This window comes from Cynocephalus volans, chromosome 11 (assembly GCF_027409185.1).
Source record: "Cynocephalus volans isolate mCynVol1 chromosome 11, mCynVol1.pri, whole genome shotgun sequence".
NCBI classification, from domain to species: domain Eukaryota; kingdom Metazoa; phylum Chordata; class Mammalia; order Dermoptera; family Cynocephalidae; genus Cynocephalus; species Cynocephalus volans.
In genome coordinates this window covers 114,488,645-114,511,065 of record NC_084470.1, presented here as the reverse complement: position 1 = coordinate 114,511,065, position 22,421 = coordinate 114,488,645, and the positions used below count along the sequence as shown (strand labels likewise).

Here is a 22,421-nt window from a genome sequence, read left to right as displayed (position 1 = left end):
GAAGGGGAGGAGGAAGAGAAGGGGGAGGAGGGAGAGAAGGGAGGGGGAGGAGGGAGAGAGGGGAAAGAGGGGAGAGGGGGGAGGAGGGGGAGAGGGGGGAGGAGGGAGGGGAGGAGGGAGGGGAGGAGGGAGAGAAGGGGGAGGAGGGAGAGAGGGGAGAGGGGGAGAGAGGGGAGGGGGGGAGGACGGATAGAGGGGAGAGGGGAGAGGGGGGAGAGGGGAGAGGGGGGGAGAGGGGGGAGGAGGGAGAAGGGGGAGGAGGCACAGAGGGGAGAGGGGGGAGGAGGGACAGAGGGGTGAGAGGGGAGGAGGGAGAGAAGGGGGAGGAGGGAGAGAGGAGAGAGGGGGGAGGAGGGAGATAAGGGGAGGGGGGAGAGAGGAGAGGGGGGAGGAGGGAGAGAGGGGGGAGGAGGAAGAGAAGGAGAGGAGGGAGAGAAGGGGGAGGAGGGAGAGAGGGGAAAGAGGGGAGAGGGGGGAGGAGGGGGAGAGGGGGAAGGGGGAGGAGGGGGAGAGGGGGGAGGAGGGAGGGGAGGAGGGGGGGAGGAGGGAGGGGAGGAGGGAGGGGAGGAGGGAAGGGGGAGGGGAGGGGGAGGGGAGGGAGGGAAAGAGAGAGGTGAGCTCATGGCGTTGTTAAAGGTTCTGCGTGTAAGAGGATAAGGTTTAGTAATCCAATAACCAAACTCTATTCCTACTGCCCTGGGAATTTGGCACAGCACAGAGAAATAGGTTTCAGACGGACTTTCCACATCAAACCCCAGAATTCCATCAGATCCACCCAGAAGCAAGTTACCGCCTTCAACCAAAGCCGCCCGGACCACTGAGTCCCATACAATAAGATACTAAGCTGACTTTTCAACAGACACCATGGAAGCCAGAAGACAGCTAGACACACCGCCAATCTGGACCACCACGGTCTGGACACGCTATCCTTCAGAAGTGAAGGTGACAGCAACGACCAGTACACATGAGAAAACGGGGCCATCCAAACCACAAAAGGCTTTCTAAAGCCAAAGCCAGAGACTTAAAATTAAATGCAGACAGTCCCGGATTACAGTGGTTCAACTTATGATTTTTCAACTTTACGTTGGTACAGAAGTGATCCATGTTCAGTAAACACCAAACTTCAAGTACCCGCAACCATTCTGTTTCTCACTTTCAGTACAGAATTCAATAAATTCCATGAGATATTCAACACTTTATTATAAAATAGGCTTCGTGTTAGATGATTCTGCCCAACTGTAGGCTAATGTAAGTGTTCTGAGCATGTCTAAGGTAGACTAGTCTAAGCTATGACATTTGGTAGGTTAGTGTATTAAATGCATCCTCAACTTCTATTTTCAACTTATAATGGGTTTATCAGGACATAACCCCCCATAGCAAGTCAAGGAGCATCTGTACCTAATTACAATTTTATTTTTTAGCATATTATTTACAGTTAAATTTATGCCACAGGGAAATTATATCTTACCTGCTTTATGTGATATTGAGGCCTTTGCATAGTCCATCTGATGGATACATTTATTCCCATTTCAGGAGAATCACAGAATATTTTTCTATTCAATTATCAAATATTTTATAGTTATTAAATGAATAGACATGTCTTTACTTTTATGATATACTCTTGGCATATCTGGCTGATAAATCCTTATTTAAAAACTGCAATAATGTTTTGACATTGAAAGGCAACACATCATTGTGGTCTACTGACTTGACCTTTGAAGTCCAACTGCCTAAATTCAAATTAACTAGCTGTATAACGTTAGGCAAGTTATTTAATCTTTCTGTGCCTCAGTTTCTTTATATAAAATTGGGATAACAACAGTATCTACTTCATGAGATTGCTGTGAAGTTTAAGTAAGTTCATGCATGTAAAATGCTCAGAAGAGTGTCTGCCCACACAGTAAGGACTCTGCAAATTGTATTTGTCATTCATATAGGGAACTGTGATATCTCGTGGCTGTGCATTTTAAAATGTGGGTCCCAAGAAAACACTGAATTGGAAAGTGGGGACTGCCTGAATGTAGGTCTTCTTGTGAAAACAAAAATTCTGCCTTCAGGGAAAGACAGATGTGGAGTGTAAATTGTGAATCCTATCCTTAGATGCTAACTCTCCCAAAACATTGCCTAAGCACTCTTCTTTCCCAAACCTGTACTCCAGCCTAAGAGAGAACATTTTAAATGGGAGACTAGATCAGCCATTTTTAAGTTCCAAGAAAACCAGAGAAATGTGAAGTTCATTTTTACTATTTTTCCATCCTACTACCCACAGAAAACAGCCACACAGATTTGCTTCAAACTTTCCCCCAAACACTCACCTCTGGGCAGAGTCCAAGTATAAGGAACACAGCCAAAGACTATTTTAAGAGGTAATTTTAACAAATGGATAAAGGTTTTTTTCAATATGACCTACAGCATTTACAGATGGAATTATGTTCCGTGCATGTGTGGGTAGTTACATATACACATACACAGCTACATTTTTATTAAGTGCTATTTGATCCATTTGGAAAAAGCCTGTTTGCTGGGATTCATTTGGGAACTTACCACAGACTGAAGCTGCTTCAACTTGGAAAAAGCTGAAAGAATCTTCAGGAAATACTGAATAGTGCTATGTTAACCCCATCTAATTGAGAGAATCTATGATGAATTTAACAGTAGCCTCACAAGCTATCTGGGTGGGCAAACAAATTTGTCCTGTATTCTCATCTCCCACTGTTTTTCCTCTGCCAAACACAATATGCAGACAAACAACATTTAATACTATTCTAAGACATCGCAGCAAATTCTCTCACATGAACCTCATGTTCTCTAATGACCTTAATCTTACCCATTATTCTCCCCAATGACTACAGGCATCTCCGCTATATACATTCATGGCAGACAGGTGATAAAAAGAAAAGATGGGGATAATGCAAAAAGAATCACCGATACAAAACTTCTGTGTAAATTAGAACCCCGCTAAAATACTGATTTTCACACTTTGTCTATAAAAAGGTCACTGGAATCCCATCCCCAAAACACCATTAAAGTCTTGGTATGGCATGATCAGCCTCCCGTGCCTCATTCTCCAACCGGCATCAGAGCAGGACAGTCCCCTCTGCAGATGCAGCTCTTAGGGTACACCTGCCCCATCACCATCCCTTCCACACACACCTAGAGCTTAAAGCAGCAATACAGAGAGGGGGTCTAGAGATGGAAGAGTGGCCCTGCCTTGCAAGCAAGAAGCACCATGCATGGCCTGCTTCTCTGGGCATCGGGAGCGCTTTTTCCAAGTGTTTCAAAGGCCAATTTCACATGCCAAGGCCTAAAGACAGCTCTGCCCCACCCAGGTCTATTCCAAATGTGCTTATGCATTTATTTCTATAAACTTTTGTCTACATCTGAAATGAAAATGCTTAATATATGCACTAAGCCTCTGACATCAATTAGGCCAGAAATTTTTTAACTTTTCAAAAATAAAATGTGTTATGCTTTATTCCAAAAGAACTCTTCCAACTAATCACTGGAAGGACTTTAAGGATTTTTCTAAGTTCTCAGATATACAAGGTTTTGGTCACACACATACTCTACGTTTAGCTCAAGTCAAAAGAACCCAATTCACTTAAATCAAGAGGTTCAAATGATGATTACGACTGGAAATTATGATCATTTGAAAAGGCACAGAGAATTATGTTGATCAAACAAATTGTACAAATAAAGCACCTTAATATAATGCTGGGCTGTGACGTTTCTAATTTAGAAATTTAGATTCTAATCACATGACTTTTATATAATGCTCTTTTTCTAATTGAGATTTTTATTGATATCTGTAGACTCACATGCAATTTTAAGAAAATACAGGGAAATTCCTCGTGCACTTTACCCAGTTTCCCCCAATGGTAACACTCTGCAAAATCACAGTATAATAGCATAACCAGTACATTGATATTGCTAACATTCACCGAACTTATTCAGATTTCCCCAGTTTTACCTGTACTCACTTGCAGGGGAGGTGGGAGGGGCGCGTGCTTAGTTCTACACAATTTTATCACACGTGTAGGTTCGGTATCCACCGCAGGAAAGACACAGAACAGTCCCATCACAAGAATCCCTTGTGCTGCCCTTTTATACCACATCCACCTCCTTCCCTCTCCCTTAATCCCCTACCCCGAACCCCTGGCAATCACTAATCTCTACTCCATCTGTAAAATTTTGTCATTTCAAAAATCAGGGTATGTAATATTTGGGACAGGCTTTTTTCACTCTCTGGAGATTCACCCAAGTTGCCGTGGGTATCAGTGGTTTGTTCCTTTTTGTTGCTGAGTAGTTTTCCGCGGTGTGAATGTGCCACGGTTTGTTTAACCATTTACCTGCTGAAGGACATCTAGGCTGTTTCCAGTTTGTGCCTATTACAAATACAACTGATATGAACACGCATGTATGGGTTTTTGTATGAAAATAAGTTTTCATTTCTCTGGGATAAAAGCCCAAGACTGCACTTGCTGGTTTGCACAGTAGTTGCATGTTTATTTCTCTAACAAACTGCCAAAGAGTCTTCTAGCATGGCACTTCCCTAGCAACATACCAGTGATCCAGTTTATCCACATCTGCGCCAGCATTTGGTGGTGTTACTAAATTTTATCTGAGCTATTCTGGTTAAGTGTGCAGTGCTATCTCATCGTGGTTTTAATTTGAATTTACAATGCTCTTTTACAGGCTATCAAAGTGTGCATACCCGAAGCTTGAGATTAAGAGGAGTTGAGAGAATTTTGCTGGAGCTCAGGATGACAGCCCCATGAGAACTACTCTGACCTTCCTTTAACTCTCTTTATTCCAGGCTCTTCAATTTCTAATAGAAGATAAAAAGGAAAGCAGAGAAAGAGGGAAAACTTTTAAAACTCTAACAATAAGAAAGAAGCTATAGTCTGCTTTTGTAGCCGTGGAGATAAAACCAGACTGAGAATGCTGTGACCTTTCTGATGAGACACAGTGCTTGCACCCCAAATGAGCCAGGTGGGCGTCCTTCCTCTCTGCTCCCACTGCCCCCTGTGTCTACACCGACGCACTTCTCAAAATGGGGCATAACTGACTCTCTACTTGATGGTCTCCCTTAGCAGGCTGAAATCCTGTCTAGTCACAACAATCACGATTCCTTGAACTTCTTAAGACAAGTGAACAGATATGATGTTGATGCGTGGGAGGGGGGAGAGAGAGGGGGAAGGGAGGAATTGGTAAAGGGACACGAAAATCAACTACGCTCTATATTGATAAAATAAAATAAATAAATAAATTCAACCATCAAAGGTGGGGAGGTGGTTTGGGGAGTGGTAGGTGGGGTAAAGAGCATAAAGAAAAATCATGATTTGTAATAATGAATATGCTAATAATAAAAAATAAAAGTTCAAAAAGTAAATTCAAGAAAAATAATAAAATAAAATAAAATACTGTCTTGCTGGTATTACAATAACATAAAGCCCAGAATCCAGCACAGCGCACCTAGCATATAGCAAGTGTTTCATAAATATCGGATGAATGAACAAACAAAAGGTTGCAACAGTTGGAGGGATGGCTGAATGGATGGGCAGATGAATATGCTTCCCCAGTTCTTGGGATTTACCCTGGTAGTTATGGCTAAGAAGTAACAAGAAAATGACACCAAAATTTGGGGCTTTTTAGTCCACTAATGTGAAAACCCACTGTCTTCCAAAGTCTCTGGTTGTCCCACTTAACCCCTCATAAACAAAGGCTGCTCTGCCAATGCATATAGAATAGAAGGGAGTCGTTTCACATCTCACTGTTTACTACCTGTTTTCCACTCACAGGGGGCTCTTCCAACTCTACTTGTATTGGGGTAAATCTCCGATAGTTAACAACTGCTAGGGTATAGCTCTGGCCCACGAAAGTGGCCATCTGCAACAGAACCTGCTATCCATCACCCCAGCGAGGTCTCCTGGGAGACTCGCTGAGTGAGCTGGCATAGATCCAAAGCTGGAATCAGCGCCCCTAAGAAAAGCTCATTTATAAACTTGTATCCCACTTACACTTAACTTGCTTGTTTTTAACAATTATGCTTAGATTACTCCTGAACATATTATGAGGGTTTTTTTTGGGGGGGGGTTGCCTCTGGCCAGTGCGGGGATCCGAACCCTTAACCTTGGTGTTATAACACCACGCTCTAAGCAGCTGAGCTAACCAGCCAGCCCAGCAACCCTAAGAAAAGACTATGGACTTGCCCTCCTGACTTTTGAAATCTATATTCTTCAAGCCTCCCTCATGCGGAGTCAGAACCCAGCCACAGGAAAAGCCGGCTGACAATGCCCCTTCACACACCGTCTCTACTTCCCTCCTACTCCAGTTCATCCTGTGCTGTGGGCATCAAGTGATAATGGGATGTGCCTGAGCAGTTCTCCTCACTTGCTCACCTCTGTAGGGATGAGGAAAGTGGAAAGCCTTGGTCAGGACTCCTGCTGGCAACAGCATTAGACTTCGCTGTGCATTTCTTCTTGTACACATCTGCCAAGAAACCATTCAGTGGGAGCGTTGTTTGAGATACAAAAAAGGGAGTCGATCGCTGTTCTTATGCATGGCATTATTTATTGCATACTGCATAATCAACTGCAGCTGCTACTGAAATGTATATATTATGCACAAAATGTTTTGTATATGTAACATTTTATGTATATAATATATATTTCAGAAGCAGCTGAAAAATATGTAAAAACTCTATAACATATATTATATATTTACACACACACATAATCTCCCCAAATAAATAGGAAAAAACAAAAAACCCATCCCAGAGTCCAAACAACTGCATTCTAGCCTACTCTTCCTGGGAGCAAAGGCCAATGGGCCCATAAAAAGGGAAGTTCATCCCTCCTTGGATATGCACAGACAGAAGCAGCAGAGTCTAGTTCCAGGGAAACCATTAGTGCATGTGACTCCTATTAGGTGCATGGATGCGATAATCTGCTGGAAGGAGCGCCTGCTCCCCACAGCCTTCCAGAGGTTGGTTTACTTATCTCGGCCAACACCAAGGGACTTGGCTTATGAATCCTCTGCAGATCCTGTAGCTGATGAGCTCAGCCTGGCAGGCCCCAGTGCTCACGATGTGGGTTCTCCAGCCAGAGGAACAATGAAAACTCTGTGGTTAGCAACAGCACGCCTCTGCCCCCACATCAGGCCAGCCTTCCCAAAAAGTTCACGCAGGGGTACTTTTAGTTCTAAGGACAGAGAACACAGTGTCTCAGGCGGTGGTGAGGCCACCCTCTGACCCATCCAACACACCGCGCAAGCCTAGCAAAGCCACAGGTGAAGCTCAGAGCCCCTGCTCAGCCTCCGCTCCCAGGACACCAAGACCCAGAGAGGGCCCGACCCAGAGAAACCACATTTCACCTCAGCCAAGTGCTCAGCGGAAAGTTTTATTACTTGTCATGCCAAAAAAAAAAAAAGGAGACAGAGAAGATCACACTTTTGAAAATAACCTGTCTTTCTGTAGGAGGAGGTAGGGCGAGCGAAGGGAAAGAGGGGTTGCATGCTAGACGGAGGCGACAGGAAACATCCTCCAGGGCGTCGGGTTACAACAGCAAGAACTGCGAGAGCCTGGCCCTCCAGGGCATTGCCCACAGTCCCTAGTGCCTCAGAACATGGGGAAACAGAAGATGACTGCAGACCAAATCCTCTGCCCTGAGTACCAAAACAACTCCCCGAATTCAGGCCAGCAGCAACACTTGGTCCAGGTGGTGAAAGCACGGAGCTAAGGAGGCCGAAGCTGTGGTTCGTACTTACATAAGGGCCACACAGACTCAGACAAAGCAAGCTCTGTGCCCCAGCCACAACCAGAGCCCTGCCCAGCAGCTGTCTCACAAATCAGACCTGTGCTCACACGGGGGATGCGAGAGACACACACAGGGGCAGATGACTCAGTGCTCACTCTGCCTCATTCCAAGAAGCCAGCAGTATCATCCCTACTGCACAACTGAGGAAACAGGCTCAAAGGTACTAAGTAACTTGCTTGAGGTTACACAGCTTGAGAGTGGCAAAGCTGGGATTCACCCACGTGCTCTTAACCACTCCAAATCCTGCCTGCTAAGACAGAAGGAGCCTGAACTCAAAGTTACCAGCAAATTAAATTGAGGGACATTTCTATCACATTGGTAGATTTCTGATGGTAGCAGGAGCAAAATAGGAGCTGAAAGTGGAGGAGGTTTGGCAAGAGGGAGAAGCAATCAGTCACGAACAGGTTATTAATCTCTATCATGCATTCTCAACAGGGGCTATATCTCCTCCGGGGGGCAGGGGGGCAGGCAGGAAAACCTTACTCTTTATGCATAAAGCACAGACATACATATAGTACATGAACAGATATATGGGATATCTGTAGTATTAAAATTTCATTGGCAGGGGGAGAGACGATTAGGGGAAAAATACTTTAAAAGCCTCCTCAAGGAGACAATACGGAAAAAAAAAAAAAGATTCAGAAACATTGATCTACAGGAAGCAAACAAGGAGGAAAAATAAGAGAGGCAAAAGAGGACCACCAGATGGGGCCATGTCGGTCCTGATTTGCATGGCACAGAAACGTGGGGAAGACCAGAGATGAAAAACTCAGTGTCCCCAGGGCAACCCCACCCTTCTTTCTGCCTGTCACTTCATCTTCCAAGTGCTCAGTTAAAAATATATCAAATATCAGACACAGAGAAAGGAATATTTATAACGTTTGTGAGGTTTAAAGAGTAATGAAATAGCACCTGCACACCCACCACCAGCTTAAGAAAAACTAGGCTGTTGGCGCTTTAAATGACCTTGGGCACTTCCCTCCAAGTCTACCCACTTTCCTCCCCAGCCATAGGCATAACCATCACTCAGGACTCAACTGTAAAGGTGATCTCATCTTTCACTGCAATTTTGCACATGTGAATGTATCATTCAGATTGCACACCTCTGAACTTTCCACACGTGAAATCATATCTGATGTATTCCCCTGCAACTTTCTCAACCATCGTGACCCAGAAATTCAGCCATGTTGACAATTGCGGCTACAATTCATTCTATTTCATAAAATAAATTCACTACAATTCATCTATTTCCCCACAAGGGAAATGTGAATTGTTTCTGATTCTTCATCATTACAAACATCACTGCAGTGAAAATCCCAGCTCATGTCCCCTGGTTGGCAGAAGAGATTCATCCGGACTCATCAGGATGAGGGCCTCTTTGACTTGACTAGGGAACATGTTATAAAGTAGCTCTTCCAGTACAGATTCACACCCTCTCTGAGTTCAGGTGGCCAGGACTTGATATTGTCAGGGGAATTTTCTTTTGTTTTTGCCAAACTGGAAAATATGAAATGGCATATTATTGTAGTTTTAAGATGCATTTGCTTGATCCCTAATGAAGGTGAACATTTTTTTGTAAGTTTATCTGTCATTTGTGTTTCTCCTTCTGCAAATTCCTCTTCATATGTTGCACCATTTTTCTACTGAGTGATTTGGCTTTTTCTCATGAAATTTCTTTATATCTTCCATGTACTTATTCATCCTTTGTCAGCTTGCAAATATAAGCGGCTTCTCAACTGGTGACTTGCCTTTCACTGTACTGTGTCTTTGGATAAACACTGGTTCTCAGTTGTAATGTAGCTAAGCTTCTCAGTTTTTTTTTTCTTTACAATTTGTACTTTCTGTGTCTTTTATAAGAAATCTTTTTTATTCAAATATTTTAAAAATTTTTTAATAGCATATCCATTATTACAAATCATAATTATTCTTTATATCCCTTAGTGATTTGTTGTATAAGAAATCTTTCTCTATCCCAACATCAAGATATTCTCCTATACCATGTGCTCTAAAAGTTTAATACTTTGGTTTTCCATTTTAAGTCCTTAATTCACCGTGAAAATTATCACTATATACAGTATGAGATACATATTCAATCAGTTTCTTTTTAATGTGGCTAAACAATGGTGTCAGCACTGTTTATTGAATAGTTCATCTTTTCCATCCAGATCTGAAATGCCAGCTCTGTCATAAATCAAATTTCCATCTATGTGCAGATATTTTCTACATTCTGTTTCATTGGTCTATTTTGCCAATATAACAATATCCTAATTATTATGGCTTTATAATAAATCATAATATCTGGTAGGGCATATCCTCTGATTTTGGTATCAATTTTATACTACCTTCATAAAATTTTCATGGTCACAGTACTACTTAGACTTTCTATTTCTTCATGAGTCAGTTTGCTAGTTATATTTTCTAGAAATTTGTCTGCTTTACCAAAGTTTACAAAATTATAAAGTTGTGCACAATATCCTATTACTATATATTTTTATCTCTGTAATATCTATAGTTATCTCTGCTTTTACACTCCTGATATTGGTTATTTGTGCATTTTCTTTTTTCTTGCTCAATCTTGCCATTGATTAGAGAGAACCTTAAAAGAAGCAAGAGAAAAGCATCAAGTCAGCTATAAGGGAGTCCCTATCAAACTAACAGTAGACTTCTCAACAGAAACTCTACAGGCCAGAAGAAAATGGGATAATATATTTAAAATACTAAAAGAAAAAAACTGCCAGCCTCTTGGCAGTTTACTATGCTTACTATACCCAGCAAGGCTATCCTTCAGAAATGAGGGAGAAATAGTGTATTTTCCAGACAAACAAAAACTGCAGGAGTTTACCACCACACGACCAGCCCTGCATGAAATCCTCAAGGGAGTCCTAGATCTGGAACCTGAAAAACAATAATCACTACAAGAAAGAACAAAACCCACTGGTAGAACAAAGATGCAAATGAGAAAGAAACTAAATCTTACCATCACAAAAAACCATAATGACAATGAAAGAAAAGAAACAAACTCTTAGTCTCTTTGGAAGATGACAGGGAAATAATTCATTTTTCTAAAACTAGTAAGTAAAAGGGAAGAGTCGAGCATTTATCCTGTCTTTCCTATGTGCATTGTTCCTCAGGGTAACCATAAATAGCTGAGGAGGGAACATCTCTGTCTAGTGAAGAATCCCAGCTAGTAAATAAAAAGGGAATAAAATAATTAGAATATGGTATTTCGCAAACTCCTACTGAAATAATGGATCTAGAAAATGATCATCAGTGTCTGCTAACATCTCAGAGAGACGGTCAGACATAATGGGCCTCCTGCAGTAAGAACATATACCTCTGTAGCAAAATCTAACTTGCGTGAGACCAAGCCTCAGGATCCGGCAACCAATCATCAGGAAATTCAGGGGACAGTGCAACATGTTAAGTGACTACTGGGATGGAGTCAGCAGATCCAGACTTTGGGGATCTTTATGGGGTAAAGGGGGAAAAATTAGATAAAGGGGGAACCTATAGATTAAAAGAAACTTAAGAGACAGCAGACATAGCAACCAATGCAACAAGCAGAACTTGTTTGGATCCTGATGTGAACAAATTAATTGTAAGAAAGAAAGAGGGAGGGGGAGAGAATTGGAGAAATTTAAATGTGTTTAATGTTTGATTATACTGTTACCGGACTCAGGTCCGGCTGCCCACCCCTTTGATAAAGAAAGAAAAAAAAAACTCAGAAGTCAAATGGTTGGTGTTAGAAAAACAGGTGTATTCAGCTGAAGGAGATGGTAGGCTACCCCATCTCAAAGATTTACATTTACTAAAGGGTTTTTAAAGGAGGAGTTGAGGGAATGGAATGTGGGAGGCGAAAAGCAGGAGAGCAGGAGACGTGAGCTACGAGGGGCCCATTTCTATGGGTCAGGTACAAGGTCTCGCCAAGGCCTCATCTGGTTTCTGTTCTCATCTTTGCTGTTATCTCAGGACCCTGCAAGCTTTTGATTTGCTCTGGTGTACTTGGCTGGTGCCCAAGGTCAGCTTCCAGTCGTTTGGCCTTGATCACGTCTCAAAACTCTGCAAGTCTCAAAGAAAGAACTGTTAGCTTTGTGAAGTACTAATGAGCTTCTCGGTCTTGTTTTCCTACTTAGCGAGTGAGATAAGAAAGTCAGGATGGAAAGCAAGAGTGGAGAGAAAAAAACCATCCTTTTTAAAATCCTCCCCTCTCTGCAGCCCAGGCAGCTTTAGGTCTCAACATGGCTTCAGTCCTGCTCATTCCAACAATATTAAGGAATTATTATCGATTTTTAAAATGTGAAAAAAAAGACTATTTTATTCTTAAAAGTTTTATGTACCAGGAAAATCTGGTATATCTTCAGAAGCAGTTCAACACTCTTTAAATAAATAGTTGGAGCATTAAATAAATAAAGAGCCTGTGGTATAAGATTCTAACACACACTAGCTTAAGCCCCCAAACCGGGAAATTCATCCATATGCTACATCTGGAAAGACAATAGCCTAAAAAAAATGACATTAATTAACTAATAATTTGGTTTACCGAATGCTTAGCAGTTTGTTTTTTTTTTAAAAGTAACATCAAAATTTTTTTTTAAATTTTAAAAAGCCTATGAGGTTTGCTAATATTTACATTATCCATTTTTTGAATAACTTGCTATTACACTTTTTATTTCCTTTGTGGTTTAATAGCATTTTAGGACAGTATTTTGATTTTCTCAATTTTATTTGTTGCTTTACTCTCTATTTTATACTCAATCTTATTTCTATTGACTTGTAATTAAATGTAATTGCTATAATTTTTTTCTTTTGGAAATAAAAATGGTGTTTTTGTAATATATATATATATTTCTTTAATTTCTGCTCTTATATTCTGTTCTTTCATTTCTTCTTTACTTTTTCTTGTTCTTTCCTAACTTCTTAAGTTGTATACTTAGCTAATTAATTTCAGCCTTTCTTCTTTTTTAATGAGTATGTGGAGTTATGGTTTCTAATTAAGTACCACTGTAGCTGCATCCTACAAGTTTTGACATCTAATATTTTCCCATTCATTTACAAATATTTTCTCATTTCCAGTAAGCTTCCTTCTTTGACCTATGAGCTATTTAAAAGTATGTTTTCTGTTTTAGTTTCTAGACAAATTAGTATTTCGGGTCATCTTGTTATTGCTTTCCAACTTAACTGCACTGGGATTAGAGAAGTAACCTGTATAAAACACATCCTCTGAAATTTGCTGAGAATTATTTTATGCAAAAAGTGGTTAATTTGTATAAATATTATGTGTATTCTTAAAAAGAATGTGGATTCTCCAGGTGTTGAATGCAACAACTTTTATATGTATGAGCACATATGTTCTTTATATCAAGCTCATTACTTGTATTTTTCCTTCCTGGGGTTTTTTGCCCTTCATGATATATCAATTCACGACAGAGTTATGTTAAAATCTCTCCCTACAATTATACATTTATCCTTATAGTTCTGATCACCTTTTGCTTTATATATTTGGAGGCAAACAAATTTAGAATTGTAATGTCTTCCTAATGAGAAATGAACTCTTTATTATTAAACAATAACCTTCTTTGTAACTAGCAATGCTCTTTTGCCAGCTAGTAATAAAACTACACCAGTAGTTTGTTGTGGGGACAGAAGTTTATATGAGGGTAGTTCAAAAAGTTTGTGGAAAAATGGAATTAAAAGGAAAACAGGGTTAATTTAATTAATTCCATTAATTCCATTATCTTATTAATAAGATAGCATTATTAACAATACTATTACTAATAAGATAGTATTATTTTTCCAGAAGATGATGAATCAAGATTCAATGGTTAAAAGCTTTCCTAAGGTTAGAAAGCTAATTGATGACACAGCCAAGGAGCAAACATAAGTAATACAATGTCTAGCATGCTTCCTGTATGAAAGAGGCCCTTAACCAAAGCAGCAGTAGTAAGATTTGATGTTTGACTCCAGGTCATCCTCAAAGTATTTCATTTTCTCCTCACAGATGAAAAAAGACAAGTATTAAGCTGTTCATTTTACATATGTGAAAACTGAGACTTGGGGGTAGGGTACTAAGTCATTTACCTGTGAGCAGAGAAAATTTGTGTTAAAAAATTAAAATGTTGGGCCGAGCAAGTGGCGCACTCGGGAGAGTGCAGCACTGGGAGCGCAGCAACGCTCCCGCCGCGGGTTCAGATCCTATATAGGAATGGCCGGTGCACTCACTGGCTGAGTACCGGTCATGAAAAAGACAAAAAAAAAAAAAAAAATTAAAATGTTAAATTTCTAGAAATTTTAAATCTTGGGGAAGAACTGAACAGAAATTTGAAAGGGAAAAAAGAAAGAAAAAAGAAACCCATTAATGAAGGCTGAGGTAGATATACTCATTACTGGCTTAGGAACACAAAAAATGTACTGTTTATTATTGCGTCTGCTCAGAAAGTTAGATGAAATTTTTAAACATATTCTGATCTGACAGCATCTAATATTTTAGTTTTTGCCACTTTAGAAGATGGAAGCAACCACCTGAGTACAAAAAAGTCATCAATATATTTAGAAGAAAATTATGCTGTCGGGATTTCCTGTCTTCCACGATGAGAAGCAAAACCAGAAAGCAGCAATTTTCAGGAAAGAGCCATAAAATGGCCCAAGTCCAGTACACATCTCTAACCACGTGGCATCCTCTTTCCTCAGTCTCTTTCTAGCCTCTCACTCCCACAGGCTTTCGCTCCTTCTGTCAGTTTCATCCCCTCCAAGAACCTCTGAGAATCAAACGTTTTTCCTGGGTTGACTACCAAGTCAGTTTTTGGTTGTGTTTTGTCTTTATTTGGTCCATTTTCAATCACAGATTCATTTTTTTCACATTAGAAATCTATATCAGGCAAAAAGCAGAGAATGCTGGGCAAAAGCCTGGCCCTAGGTGACAAGAACCTCCTGCCAATATCTCAGGTCCCCAGCTGGCTAAACCGGTGAAGAGGGTCTCGATTCTGCCTCATATGAAAGCAATTTTCAAATATTCACTTGAGAGAATCCTGTGCTCTCTAATCCAGGCAGAGGCCAGAGCAAAATGCTACTGGAGTTCTGATCTAAAACAGCTACCGTAGCACAAAGTCCTTCATATTTTACATTGTTCCCGCTTCTTAATGAAATCATTCACTGGCTTCTGAAATAGTAAGTGAAATCACATGGATTCTCCAACAACAGGAAACCTTTTACAAGATCATTTGACTAGAAATGATCTTAAGTAACACCATCTGAAGTTAGTTTTTAACCCTACAACCTTCACATTCAATTGTTTGAAAAATAACTTGGAGAAAGTAAATGCAGGGTAAGAATGGATGAGACTTTTATCTCGAATGTATTATTAACAACTTTTTCTCATCTTTTTTAGGCTCCCAAGGTTAATATCCATGTCCTCTGATTCCTAGATCAGGACTCTTTCTTCACAAAAAGCAAAGGAGAAAGAAGTTTAAAAGGAAAGGACACATATAATCGTACCTTCCTTGCAAGCAGAGTGGCCACTTGAGACACTGCCACATGGCCAAGGAAAAGCCACAACAGCCACTGCTTCCCCCATTCCATCCAGAAGCTCCACTCAAAGTCGGTCGGGTCCTAAATAGGTCAGAACAGGAAATTATCAGAGGGATTTTGGTACATGTCTAAGTCAGAACACGAACTCCAGTTCATAAAACAACCAGAAAGGCCAATGTGAACACAAATTCTGTAAACACTTCTAGCCTTCCCCCACTCTCCCCACCCCCACCGCTGCCGTACTCTCCCATCCAGCCTGGCTGGTTCTCACTGCCATGGCCCAAATGCACCTTGTACTTTCTATAACTCAGTGTCATTGACACTGACCCCCCACCCCAACACTGGGATCCTGTGTGGGATAGAAACTATTTAGCAAAAGATGAAATTTAGACTTAAGGAATTCAAGTCATTTACCCAAGTTCCCATAGATAATACAAGTAATGAACAGAGACTATCCCAGTTTTGGTACCTAGATGCTTTCACTAACTGCCAGCTCCCTGGCAGGGGCAGGTGGAAACCTGGTGACCAGCACCCAAAAGCCATGGCCTCAGAAGCCCCAGGGAAGATCATGGCGGCCAAGTTGAACACGGAGAGAATAAACATAGTGGCTGGCTACCTTCAAATGGGCAATGCAGGCTTGGCCAATGAGCATTTTGCCACCACCATGATGGACTGAGGATGTGAGACTTCAGAATTTTCTAGCCAAATTGTGTGAGTGGGGAAGGAAACCCCCAGTGACTACTGATATTGGACACCTCACCATTTGCTACAAGGGAGCTTCACAGACATGGAACCTGGTACAGACGCAGACACAGAGTGCTACATGGACACAGAGCTTCCCAAAGGAAAGGGAAGTATACCTCTCTTTCTTTCATTGTTAAGTTTATATGAAATTATTAATTACTCCATGAAATTTCCCTGCTGCCTGTAAATGACAGCAAAAGTTAACACGGCTGACTTTAAGCAATGTTAATAGTGTCCAATTTACATTTCTCCAATTTGGAACTTGGAGCCCCACTTAATTAGATTGAGAGGAAAATACAATTTTTTTTTTTGGACCTGAGGATTGAGGGTCAATTTCAATACCAACTACACATATTATAAAAATTTCTTTTTCAGAAGGTAAAATATAGATAAAATTGATCTTGATTCATATCTGTGAATCAAGACTGTGAATGCAGAGATAGTAAACGTAGAAGCTAAGGCTCATGGTTTGGCTTGGGTGTGGATCCCAGATCCACTCACATCCTGGCTAGGATGACTTGGAGCATGATTCTAAACCTTTCTGTTTCTATTTCTTCATTTGACAATAGTACTTACAGGTATTTTTGAGGTTTAAATAAGAGCATATGTATAACAAAAGTTTAGAACAGTGCCCAGCAGATGGTACTTACTAAGAAATGTTACCTGCTACTGCTAGTCCCATGTGCTTCCCATCCTCTGTTAACCACCAGCCAAGACTATACCATGCTTTACTCTCTGCCACTTGTTTTTTAAAAAAAGCAAGATTTCCCATTTTTCCAAATAAATACAATACTGTGCATTCTCAAATAACACATGCTCCCCAAACCCCAAGATCCTGATACACACACAACCTGCCCACAGAGCTCCTGTCCACTGCTGAAAATCACGGATCTAGTCAAATGCTTTCCATACAGAGATGACTGCCTCAGGGCCCAGGACATGCCCACCACCACACAGCCACCAGGCAGCAGAGAACTCAGACCTTTGACATGGTCCCTGATCCACAGCTTTTTCTCTGTCTCAAAATTTCCAAATTATCAGAGAGTCAATGAACTGAATAAAGGTGAACAAGTTCAAAAGTTACGTGATGAGGCCTTGCCAGTAAAATACCACTTTTGTAACAGGGATACAGGTAAAAAGACACTAAAAGCCAAGATTAGGTTTTTTTAATATCCCACTCAAAGAAACGCCCAACATTTTAACTTTTTAAATATAATGTATTTGAATACTAAGAATTACATTTAGAATTCATGACCCCAGTCTATGCCTCAAAACCTCTCCAAGTTTAATTTTTTAGGGAAAAAAATGATACAATACAGTATAAGAAACCAAAAAAGTTTTTCTGTTCCATCATAAGGCCCAGGACTGCTGAAAACCCTGTGCTGGTAAAATTCCATCAAAAAAAAAAATCACATTGTCTTTCACCACTAATTCTTTTAGAAAATATTCATTTAAAGGAAATAAAAAGGTCTCTCTCATGTCTTTCCTTCTCCTTATAGAAAAGCTACCTAAAGAAAATGACCAGACAGAAAAGCTGCGTCAATGAACGGAACAAGGCAGCAGTTAACGATCTGGGTAAGAACAGTGCTGATTCACTGCTGCCAGAAGCAAAAGCTTCATGAACTCTGAGCTCAATCGCACACTTCAAGGCACATCAAGAACAACTGCATCAGGTTCTGTTCCTTCCCCACACTTCCCTTCTTGACTCCACGGTTCTTAATCAATTAGTAACCTCTTCTTCAGTCCTGTAAAGGGCTCAGATATAAACTGGGGATGAAACCCAGCCAAACAGAACCAGGAAGTGCCTGCATGGAGCAAGGGGAGGCTGCACAAACTCCAAGGAAAAGGAACCCACATCCACCTTCCACGTCAGCGGTTCTCAGACCTCAGCCTGCACGCAAACCACCTGCACGGCATGTTCCTGATCCAGGAAGTCTGCAGAGGGGCTGGGCTTCTGTATTTCCAGCAAGCCCCCTGGTGATGTGATGCCGCTGGCCTGGGGACCACATTTTGAGTAGCAAAGATCTACATGACTAATTATGCCATCCTACAGTGGAGCTCATAAACCCAGAGAATCCTTAACACTTCCTCCCATCCCATACCATTCCCAGGCAGGGCCACTGTGAGGAAAATGAGCTTGGTTTGGTCAGGCCCCCTTGCCTCATATCCAGCTGGGTATGATTCAGACATCTGTTGTAAACAAGTTATATAAGAGTGGTACAACTGCGCAGGCATGCCCATGTGGCCACTATTGTGCACTTTGGTATATAAGACAATAGCTTAGAACTGCTGGTGGTGGAGCTTGCGTCTAAAATAAAAGTATGTCCACTTTGCCGGCGGCTCCTCGATTTTTCTCTCACTTGCCTGACTCATGACCTGCACAGGACGGGACAGAGGGGTCTGTGACCCAGCCCGACAGCCACACACTCTAAAGCTGACATCCCTGTCATCATCCTGTTCACCACTGAAAACTCTGAGAACCTAGATTTTAAGGATTTACTGAACTGAATGAATTGCCAAACATGGTTGTTCATTCTGAGGCTTTCAATCTGCAACCAGGCAATACTGAGAACTCTGAGGGACACAGCAGCTCCAGGTCTCTTAAAGAGCAGCTCTAACTTCCTGGCTAAACACTGTTTTTCCTATTCTTATCTGGCCCAAGTGTTCTTAACTGCTTCTTTTCCTACTCACAGCAGAGTTCAGCTCAGGTGCTGCGGGAAAATGTTGAAGAATTCCTCACCCTAGAGGAGCTCCAAGTCGAAGTGGGGAGACCCCCAGCACTGCCCCCACAATCTAGACACATGCTGAAAACTAACTGCAAAGCAAGAGAGGGTCATTCAACCGCACAGATTAGTGGAACTGACAGATCTTTCTTACCAAACACAATCGCTGCTTAGCATTCTGGGTATGTGTTTTCTAACTAACTTCACAACAATCCTCATAGAAGCTTCGTCTGTGTGTTTAATTAATAGACTCTATCTTTTAGGGCAGTTTTAGGTTCACAGCAGAATTGAGTACAAAGTACAGAGAGCTCCCATATACCCACCACCCCAACCCGGGCACAGCCACCCCTGCTATCAACACCCCCGCCAGACTGGTACATTTGTTACAATTGACAAACCTGCACTGACACATCATTATCACCCAAAGTCCATAGTTTACATTAGGGTTCATTCTTGGTGCTCTACATTCCACGGGTTTGGACAAATGTATGACATGTATCCAACATTACAGTATCGTAAGAGTAGCTTCACTGCCCCAAAAGTCCCCTATGCTTCACCTGATTCCCCTCTCTCCCCAACCCCGTCTTCCCCCAACACCTGGCAACCACTGATCTTTTTCCTGTCTCGAATTTTGCCTTTTTCAGAATGTCACGTAGTTGGAATAAAGTACTTTTGTTTTTTCTTTAACTCCATATTACAGATGAATTAGCTGGAGGTCAGAGAAATCAAATTATCTACCCAAAGCCAGTAGGGGGCTGAGCTGGGTTTGAAACCCAGGCCTATTTGATACAAAACAGGAAACCCTTTTCCAAGAAGTTTCTACTTGTGCTGGCCCCTCTCCCTGGACTGGCCCCTTTACCACTCCTCCCCTCCACACACTATTTGACCAAATATCCTCCAGCCTAGAGGGCGCCTCACTAACACCCCATAATCACAAATCCAGCCCATGACACACACGAAGTTCTTGATGCAAACAGCTGGAGTGGAAGCTCTCCTGCCCCGCCCCCCAGGTGGACCTATTGCACCACCTTCTGTCATCCACAACTCAATTCTAGAATTTTTATCATAGCATATTTATTCTACCACTTTTATTACAGTTAATTCATATATTTTCAAAGGTGGGGGGATAAGTTCCCCGAGAGCAAGGCCTTGACTCACAGATGCCCAGCATTCGTGAGCCTAAAGCCTGTAAAAGGGTGGGCAATGGGCAGGGAGCAGAATCGAGCCTCAGTTCTCCTCACACTTCTGCTTCTGTTTACCTTGGACAAGTCACTTAACCATCTGGACTTGAGTCTCCTTGTCTGCAAAATGAAGGGCTAATCAGCACAATGTCTAAGATTACTTTCAGAAGATTGAAAAAAAAAAAAAACAGTTATTTTCCAGGCTAAAAGAAAAAATGCTAAGAAAATGCTGGTCACCCACCCATGCACTGAGTCCTGACTGATGACCATCTTTCAGGATTAGGGGTGGGGATCTCCCGTTCTAACACCCCCATGGGACCAGGGCAGAAAGTTAAGAGAAAAGATTCCTGGAAGATGAGGGTTTACACTATCAACTCACCACTGTAACCCTGAATTCTCATCTCCCTTAAACCTCACCAGATTATAACACTCTCACTCTTGGTTTCTTAGCAGGGGTACTGCGTTGTTTTCACGGGGGATGGCCAAGATTCTGGTTCTATACTTTTTCTTGCATTACCCAGACAACACTGCTTAAGCCACAGGCTTGAAGCCAGTTTTCCAGCTGAAGACAGCACATGCACATGGCTAATAAGGCCAGGGCAACGGACTAAAATGTTCAACTACCAGGTGCTAAGTAAAATGTCAAGGTACCCACTGAGATGCCCCGAGTAAAGAAGAGAAATTCACCCTGCAGCCACATCAGTCACCCCAAGTCCACCAAGCGAGAGCAGGTCAGGAGCATTGTTTTACTTTACCTACAGATGGCATTTGCAGATAATGTGCTATCAGCTCAGCAGTCTACATCTACAGATGAAGCCGCGTCTAATAAAGGACTTGGAAGAGTCTCATCGGCAGCACGTCAATTAGTCTTTGTTATCCAGGAAAAGCAAACTTACTGCAAATCCTTGTCCTCCCTGTACTCTGCGCTGGACCTACTTCAATCCGGGGGACTATGCTCTATTCATTTAGGCTTATTCCTTCCATTCTACACAGCACAAAATTAATATTTTTAAGACCATACTGATCATGTCACTCCCTTAATATTCTTCATGTTTCCCCTTAGCATTCCAGAGAAACATTCTCAGCAGGGCTCGTGCAGTTCTTTGTAATCTGGCCCAGTTCACCCTGTCATCGTCCTACCTAACCTTCCCCCTTAGTCGCGCATCACAACTGCACTGACCCCTCTGACAGCCACCCCAAAGCGCCCTATTCATACAGCTGGGTCTTCCCACACTCTGCTTCCTCTGTTTGGAGAAACCTATCACTCCAACATCATACTAATGACGACCTGCCTTCTGGGTCTCAGCTCAGGCAAGCCTTCTCCCAGGAGGCCTTTCCTAACCCACCCATTCACAGTCTGGATTCTGGGTCCCCCGCCTATGCTCCCACGATGCACGACAGTTACCCTTCTCAGGGCAACTTACCACACTGTGCTCGCTGAGCTGCCTCTCCACTGGGCGGGGAGCTCGTTGCCAACAGGGTCTACACATAGATTCGGCATTGTGTCCACCAATAAACCAGCATCTACTAGAAGCTCAACAGAAGTCTGTTGAAAAGGTTGAATGATTATACAATGGGTCAACGCATTTTTAAGAACCTGGTAGAAGCACAGTCTACTGGGAAAGGAGAAGACCAAAGAGTGGAGAACCTGGCACCTGCCCTCCAATGCATTTGTGACCAAAGTCACAGAACGCAAGCTCACACACTGTTTCTAGTAGATGATGTGTCCCGCAACGATCTTCACCAACTCCAGGACTACTCTCTGACATATTACTCTAGAAACATGGACAAAGTACAGGATACTATTACAACAGTGGAACTATTTCATGATTTAATTATAGTAGTTAAATTAAAATGTGGAAAACACTTGGACTAGTGCCTGGCATTTACTAATGTACTATGTACATGTTTTGTAAGTAAATACATACATAAACAAAGAAACAACAAAGGCTGTTTTACTTTGATAGCCCCAGAAACACAAATCCAGAAGTTTCCAAGCTGCACGTCCTGAAACAGATAAAGACACCCATAGGTAAAGTGAGAGAGCTGAGCTGTTCAAGACCCCAACCTCAGTCAAAAGAAAGGAAATAGAAGAAAACACCAGCTAGGTCAATGCAATCCGTGTTTAAGAACAGGATAATGAAGGCAATAAGTACTTTTGTTAGTACACATCCACAAATGCGTCTATTCGTGTAGTTCAAAACCATATAGAAAATGACCTACCTTACTCACCAATCTATTTTTCATTAAAAATACCTCTGCTCTCCCCAGACAGAGAAGATGATGGAGAGCTGAATGTATAAGGGCACTTCAAAAAGTGGAAAAATAAGGGGCTGGCCAGTTAGCTCACTTGAGCACGGTGCTGGTGACACGAAGGTCAAGGACTCAGAGCCCATACCAGCCAGCTGCCCAAAAAAAAGTGGAAAAATAGA

General features: G+C 41.9%; 1 protein-coding gene across 9 annotated transcripts in view; it reads right to left on the bottom strand.

Moving 5' to 3' along the window:
- HHAT (hedgehog acyltransferase) overlaps positions 1 to 22,421 on the bottom strand; it is a 321,836-nt gene that overhangs the window by 260,028 nt on the left and 39,387 nt on the right. For 7 of the 9 annotated variants that reach the window (XM_063114373.1, XM_063114372.1, XM_063114371.1 and 4 more), the window contains one exon: positions 15,309 to 15,422. In XM_063114373.1, the coding sequence (XP_062970443.1) occupies positions 15,309 to 15,422 (114 nt within the window). Of the gene's footprint in view, positions 1 to 15,308; positions 15,423 to 17,946; positions 18,059 to 22,421 lie in introns of those variants that run through there. The other 2 variants (XM_063114376.1, XM_063114378.1) reach the window with 2 other exon arrangements.